Raw genomic sequence first — 7998 nt, forward strand, 5'->3', positions numbered from 1 at the left:
TCTTAGCTCCGGATTATGTGAAAACAGGCAGAAGGCCAGATTTGGCCTACAGGGTACAGTTTGCAGATCCCTGTCTTAGAAAAACTCCAAGGGCTGCCTTGAAAAATTAAAAACGATGACAAGGATTAAATTTGTTACTATCTGCAAGAGATTCAAAAGATAGAGCTGGCAGATGTAACTAAAGTAGGTGTGATCTAGGTCTTAAACATTGTGGAGAATAGCAAGGATGGTGGAATGTGATGGACATCATTGTCCAAAGTACATGTATGAAGACATGAATTGGGTGTCAGTCTACTTTATATACAGAGATATAAAAAATTGTGGTATATATGTGTAATAAGAATTATAATGCAAAAAAGTACATGTATTGGCGTGAACACACTTTATTACAAAGATCTGAAAAATTGTGCTCTATATGTGTAATAAGAATTGTAATGCATTCTGCTGTCGTGTATTTAAAAAAATCAATTTAGTAAAAAAAAAAGAGAGAATACACAATAAAATGTAGAACAACATAAAGCTCCAACACCCTAAAATGGTATTCAAAACTAATTAGAGCTAATTATAACCCTCCTTTCCTGTCTTAGTTCCTTCCCTAAGAAAGTCACTCCCGGAAGGCTAAAAATCAAAACCCTTAATTCAACAGCTATCTTTCTTTGCATCTAATACAGAACAATGTTTTCTCTGCAGAAAAGTCCAAGAGGCTTCCTGTTCTTTAAGACATACTATCTAATATCCAGCAAGGCATATGTGGTTCAGAGGCAACAGTATCCTGAATAGGGTATAATATCAACGTGTGTTTTAAAGCAGTGTATACAGAATTTTTATAGATATCCTCACCTTCAGGAAAAGATCCATTTCAGGCTGGGTTTCTTCTGTGTACATGAGGTAACATCTGACAGTGTTACTCCATAGAGAATGTGAAAACAAGGGAGTCACCTGTAATAAACTAGCTACGGCGACATCCCAGTCATCTGAAAAGAGAATTTCCACAAGTTCAAGCAAAAATTACCAGAAGGCATAACAGGCACATAGAATGGAATCTGATCTCACAAGTTGAGACTGAGATGGCTTGTAGAATGACATAAAAGGCAATTAGTTCTCGAACTTCAAATTCCTTCCTGGGACTTGAAGCAATAAATGTCACTAGTGGTCTTCCCTGGTGTACGGGGATTCTAGTCAAATTTTCCAGAACTTCCTTACAGAGCTGTGTGATTACTCCACTATTTGAGGGAAGCCTGCACTCCCAGGATGACCTATCATTGGACTTTCTTATTCTCATTCTATTGAGTCATAAAGAACATTTAAGAATAATATAAAATGAAAAGAAATTTATGTTATTGAATTAGAATGAAAATTTTGAGACATATTTGGATAATTCAAAAAGCACAATTTAAATAAATGATTTTCATTTTGCAAATAGAGAAAAAAATTTTATAGTTTTAAGAAATAAAAAGAGTAGAGCTACTTACAAACCTTCTGAAGTCTGCTCTGATACTGAAATTGTAAACAGACCTTATAGACTTTTTGGACATTCAATTATATGAAAACAATAAGCACATTCTCCTAAGAATACTATATGACCTAGTAGGGCTTTGTGTATTTTGTTCCAGGCTCTAACCTTCTACATCACTTAAGAAACAGGGAAAGACTAAATCCTATTGTTTCTCAGTTAATAAGCATCAGACTCTTGCTCTTAAACAAATCACCTGAGCATTCAGACCAGAAGCATAGTAACTAGAAGCTGGTTAGCCTGGCTGGCTGCAGCATCATGTGATCCCAATATGAATTATGTAACTTCATCCCCCTGGTTAGGTACAGTGTCAATGGAAGGTACTCAGAACACAAATTTCATGCTCTGCTGGAGGCAGTGGTCTTAGCACAAGATTACAGAATATGAAATCAATTCCACTAGGCAAGAAATTGGCAAGCGGTGTGTTACCTCTGTTGACATTTGCAAAGGGTCCCTCCACATCTATGGAACTGTGGGCGAACTCCGGCCCTCTGAAGGACTGTTGAAGCTGGATCAAGCTCCCTATGGAGGGCTCACTGCCCAAGGCCCCACCACTCCAGTATTCACACTGGGTTCCAGCAGCTGTCATGGCAAGAGATCTTTAGGTTGTGCAGACCAAGTTACCTACTGTTCAAACACTCAGCACATACATTCAACAGGATTTGTAACTTTAAAAACTCTACAAAATCCATATACAATAAATATTCAAATGATTTGGAAAGTACTTTGCCATCAACTTTTGATACAGACCTAAGGTTATCATCTCAAATTCAAGGAGGAGATTAGAAAGGAAAGAAGAAATAAGAATACAATAAACAAAGGAATTTTAATAAAAGGGCAGTTAACTCCATACAAAATTCTATAAACCATTCTTAACTATGCATCATAGATATCAGCTAAAATGTAAAAGAAAGAACTTCAGAGGCAGGCTGCTACTTGTGCACTAATAACTAATCTTTGTGATTTTTTAGGACATAAATTCTAACCTCCAAGAACAACAGAATTAATGTCTGAATCAACAGTTACTTGTGAACATGTGGATGATTTTCTAATAAACTACATGGCCCAGAATATCTACCCTAACCCTAACTCTATATATTAAAAAAACAACAACAACAACAACAACAACAACAAAAAACCACCTAGGCTGGGTGTGGTGGCACACACCAAAATCCCAGTGACTCCTGAGTTTGAGGCAGGAGTATCTCAAGTTTGAAGCCAGCCTCAGCAATTTAGCAGGACCCTGTCTAAAAATAAAAAGGGCTGGGGATGTAGCTCAATGGTAGAGTGCCCCTGGGTTCAACCCCTAGAACCCTGCCCCCACAAAAAAGACCTAAAATAAATATTACATTGTTTTTGTTAACTTCACAAGACAATTATAAGAGTTTTGAAATGCTGTGCATTTGAACATGCTGATACTGAAACAATCACTCAGACTAATGTGACAGCAAAAAGCATTTTCTCAGTTGTTCTTAGACAGTTAGAATCACTTCATCTTTTTCTCAAAAGTTAATAATAAAAGTCCCAGGATGCTGGTCAGATTGGAATTATCAGCCTGGTGCAGTGGTGCAGGCCTGTAATCCTACTGGCTCCGGAGGCTGAGGCAGGAGTTCAAAGCCAGCCTCAGCTAAAGTGAGGCACTAAGCAACTCAGTGAGACCCTACCTCTAAATAAAATACAAAAAATAGAACTGAGGCTATGGCTCAGGTTGAGTGCCCCTGAGTTCAATCCCTGATAGTACCCCCTTCAAAAAAAATAAAAAGGAATTGTTGGTTCCTATATTTTACTCCAAAATGCACCAGTTTGTAAGACTATAATTTAATAGTCCTTTATAAGTGGGAGAGTAACTACATTTAAAATAAAATCTTTCCCTTTTTTCAATATTACTCAGAATTTATTAATATTTTCTTGGGACATGGTACACTCTTTCATTCTGTGATTTTAGGTCTTATTGCCAGAAAAATATATTTTATATGTTTAATTATAAAACAAAAACTTTTTAATAGCTTCCCATCTAGGGACATATAATGCAGGTATTCTAAATGATAATTGTGAAGAATACATCGTCATATGGGGAAATAATGTTTCAGAGAATACTAGTTCCAATAGCCCCTCTCCCCTTCTGCCTACATTTTCCAACCCTCCTAGGTGTAGTTCTGCCCAATGGGACTTGAGCAGAAGTGATGTGTGCATCATTCAGATTGTCTTCAAAAAAATAAGAATGTGTTCTCCCTTTCCTTCATCTCCTTGGCTAAAACACAGATGTGACGGAGGACATGCAGCAGCTATCTCAGACCAGATAGGAAACAGGTATGGGGTAGAGCTGGCAAAGCAGCGTGGCAGAAGGAACCTCAGCCCCTGACTTCATGTATTTCAAGAAAAGGAGAGAGACACAATGATGCAGGAAAAAGTTCAACTCTATTTGTAACAGTGATCTAAGCTAATATAGACAAATAAAAGGAATATAGCAGAATGCAAAGTTTGCTCTATAATACCACTACAGCTATGTTGAAAGCTCAACATATTATTATTTTTTTTAAAGAGAGAGAGAATTTTTTTTAATATTTATTTTTTAGTTTTCAGCAGATACAACATCTTTGTTTGTATGTGGTGCTGAGGATCGAACCAGAGCCGCACGCATGCCAGGCCAGTGCGCTACCGGTTGAGCCACATCCCCAGCCCTCAACATATTATTAACAGGAATTGAATTTACCAGTAATATCTGTACAGTTGTCATCTGAATCAGACTCCCCAGGATCAAATACTTGGATCCCCTGAGCCTGTAGCCTCTGAAGTTTGCTCTCCAGCTCTCGCTTGGCCCTCAATAAGTCCTGAATTTCATTTTCTTTGGTCTCTCTAAAAATCTTTAAAAAGGAGAATTTTAATTTTGAAATTGTTTTCATAATCCAAAGGTTGTACCATCAACTTTTAAGGGGAAAAAAAGGCTTTCATTCATAAAATCAATATTCACTTGGTCCCCCATCTCCTTTTTTAGGGTAAATGCCCCAGGAGCTTCCCATTTCACAACTGGAGCCCACTGAAATTCTGGAAGAATGGATGTGTGTGGTGTGGGCCTTTCATGTACCCTGAATGATGTTCAGCAAATCTGTCTTCCTGCCACTAAATACTGGTAATGTCTTCCTACACAAAACATCCCCCCAATTTTCCTTTCTCCAAAAAGAAATGCTTTCCTTTTTAAAAATCTCTACTACAATGTTCATTTTTATACCTTTTCTTTGTTACACCACGTCCAACTCAAAAATGAAAAAGTGCTCTACACTAGTTCTTATGAAAATTCTACATAATTTATTTATTCATTGCAATATTCTAGAAACTTTTAAAAATACATTGTTTTTATTCTGTGTCATTCTGAGGTAAAAATGTAGGGAATTTACCTTGAATTGCCGCTTAACTTTATCTCTGTCATGTTCAAATGTAGCTGCTCTCTCCATTGCTTGGTATTTTGCTTCTAAAGCACTTTCTTTTTCTCGAAGTATCTTCTGATAAGTTTTCTGGAGTGCCTGGAATAATTTACCTTGTTATTCCTTCTCAAAAATAATCTCTCTCCCAAATTTTACATTTGTGCCTTTACATTACATAGCTTAGGGTTTTAATAATTTACTATTTTTATCAGTTATCAAGAATTTCATGTTGCCATTTTATTAAAATACATAATTAACAAATGCAAATATGCCTGAACTATAATAAGACACTTCAACAATGGAAATTAATACTTTAAAAAATACTGCTCTGGCTCTTAACTTCCCTATGGCTCAGTTTTTCTATCTTTAAAAAGAAAATACACCTTGTAAGGCTTAACTTGAACGACAGTTAATTCTGGGAGTCTATGCACTCCTTGGCACTATATCTTAGTCATTATTATACCCTGAGCGCTTCATAGTGCCTAATATACTGCAGACTCCCAGTAAAAATGTCTGACTACTGACTAAAATAAATATGGAAGAGATTTTCATGCCTACATAGGTGAGAAAGGAACCAAATGGGACACAAGGAATCAGGATTGGTAACAGGAGTAATCTGGAACTGTGACATTTGTCAACCCTCTCCACACTCTGCCCTGTTTAGTTTGGCCTTCTTTTCTACCTGTCAACTCACAGTGATTTTCAACATGCAGTGTTCACTGGGCAGTGGCCTGGACACATGAAATCAGATATCTGAAATACACAAGTTCACTTTATGTACTCAAGTGCATTAAGTCCATCCAGTGGGAAACTGATAACAGACTAATGCCAAATATATCTTCGCAGATAACATGCTAACTCTATAACATATAATGGCTAGTGAAGGGGTGAAATAAGAAAACCCGATTTAGAATGCCCAGACTGGAAAAGGGGCTTCCTTATTTTATATAAATGAATCTGAGGTATTCATTTAATTCCTACTGTGATAAGCCCAGGAACTCTTGAGCTGCCTAGAAGTCTCAATCACAGTAGAGTAAATAAACAACACAATAACCTTCAGAGGAGTCCAAAAGAGATGGCATAATGTCTCAGAATTCTGCTCAGGCAATAATCTTTTGCTTTATATACTATCAATGAATTAAAATGTATCTGTTACAAAGGAGGCTGCAAAAACTGCTCCGAGCAAATTAATAATGATATGGACTAAGGGGCTCTAATTACATTCAGGTAAGATTTGCAACCACAGCAGTTGGATGGTGAAAACCAGGAGGCTTCCAGAATAATTCACATCAAGATCATTAAAACCCAGCAGCTCTGGAACTTCACAAATGGGCCATGAGCCCACCCTGGCGGTATGTAAAACTGGCGGCAGGGTAGCAGGACCAGGAGGAATGTGTAGTTTCTCCAACATATGCCACCAGTCTTGGTGTGCAGGCTTCAGAGCCTACTTCCTGGGGACTGGCATTTGAGGCTTCGGGGCACTCCCTAGCTAATTACTTTAAGGTGTCTGAATGAATGAACCACAAATCGAAACGGGGGAGCACAGCTGAAAAGAAATCAGTTTGGACTCACGAAATGAATGGCCCCTCAAAATGAGGGAAATTTTCTCTTCCACTTTTTATAGTATTTCATTTGGAGAGGGGACACGGTGGACAAGGGACGGGTCAGGCGTCCGGGGTGCAACCTAGCAGTGCCACCAATCTGCTGCACAGTATGGGCAGGTCGTTCTGGGTCTCAGTTTCCCCAGAGTCCCGGCCGCCTCGGGTGCGCGCCCGCGTTACCTGCAGCTCGGCCCGCAGCCGCTTGTTCTCGGTGTCCAGCTTGGCCTCGCGGCGGCCCATGGACAACAACTCCTGGTTCTTGCTGACCCGGAAGATCTCGTACTCTTTCTTGAGCCGCTCGTACTCGGCCGCTGAGTACTCCAGCTCCGGCACCGACGAGCCGGTGGACTTGAAGCTGGCGCCCAGTAGCCCGCCGCTGCCCGCCGCGCGGGGCAGTGACCCGGGCCCGGCCGCCGCCGCCACCCCCGCCCCCCGGCGGAACGAGTTGCGCAGCAGGCGGGCCTTGGGCTTCACCTCTACCGGGATCTCGCAGGCCTCGCCGCCGCCAGCCCCGTAAGTGTCCTCGATCACCTCTCCGCCCGCGGGGCTCACCAGGGACGAGGCTGTCCCCATGGCGCCAGGGTCCACCGCAAAGCGTCTGCTGGGTACCAGGAGGGGGCGGGACAGGAGGAGCGGGGCGGAGCGGGGCGGGGCAGTGGGGCGGGGCTGGACAGCGGGGCGGGGCTGGACAGCAGGGCGGGGCTTGTCAGCAGGGCGGGGCTTGTCAGCAGGGCGGGGCTGGACAGCAGGGCGGGGCGGGGCGGGACTGGAGGTGCAGGGCGGGGCGGGGCTGGACAGCAGGGCGGGGCGGGGCAGCGGGGCGGGGCAGCGGGGCGGGGCTGGACAGCAGGGCGGGGCGGGGCGGGACTGGAGGAGCAGGGCGGGGCGGGGCTGGACAGCGGGGCGGGGCGGGGCAGTGGGGCGGGGCTGGACAGCTGGGCGGGGCTGGACAGCAAGGCGGGGCTGAGCGGGACTGGAGGAGCGGGGCGGGGCGGGGCTGGACAGCGGGGCGGGGCATCCGCAAGGGCGGGGCAGAGGGGCGGGGTCAGCAGGAAACCAGGCTGTTCCGCAAGAGACGCGAGGGGCTAAGGCAGCAGGGCTTGGCAGCAGGATTGCGCCGAGAAGGGAAGGATTTTTCGGAGAGTGGTTGCAGGCGGTGGCGGGACAGGGAGAAGGACAGGGCGAGCAGCGGCGAACAGCTAGCTTCTTGGCTGCCAAATCTGACCAGTACTGTTACAGGGCCCAGCTGGACCGGCCAGCGGGACGTCGGGGCTGCTCTCTGATTCCTGTGCCCAAATTGAGGCTCCGTGGCAGGCAGACCGCACAGTGAGCACCGACCTGGATCTAGCTGCTTCACATCCGATGTTACTATTTCTGTCGCTGCTGTTGTCCCTCCTGACCATGGACTCCTTTCTGCAGGCATTTGGGAAATCTGAGAAATGGATTGAGCACCTATTATGTG

General features: G+C 43.2%; 1 protein-coding gene across 1 annotated transcript in view; it reads right to left on the reverse strand.

The window, feature by feature from the left end:
* Window positions 1–7117, reverse strand: part of Nphp3 (nephrocystin 3) — a 38893-nt gene extending 31776 nt beyond the window's left edge. The window contains exons 1-5 of the mRNA XM_026384032.2: window positions 6717–7117; window positions 4909–5034; window positions 4227–4377; window positions 1943–2095; window positions 841–974 (exon numbers count right to left, since the gene is read on the reverse strand). Coding sequence (XP_026239817.1) covers window positions 841–974; window positions 1943–2095; window positions 4227–4377; window positions 4909–5034; window positions 6717–7109 — 957 coding nt within the window. The 5' untranslated portion in view covers window positions 7110–7117. The remainder of the gene's footprint in view (window positions 1–840; window positions 975–1942; window positions 2096–4226; window positions 4378–4908; window positions 5035–6716) is intronic.
* Window positions 7118–7998: the final 881 nt, after the last annotated feature.

Source organism: Urocitellus parryii, chromosome 2 (assembly GCF_045843805.1).
Source record: "Urocitellus parryii isolate mUroPar1 chromosome 2, mUroPar1.hap1, whole genome shotgun sequence".
NCBI classification, from domain to species: domain Eukaryota; kingdom Metazoa; phylum Chordata; class Mammalia; order Rodentia; family Sciuridae; genus Urocitellus; species Urocitellus parryii.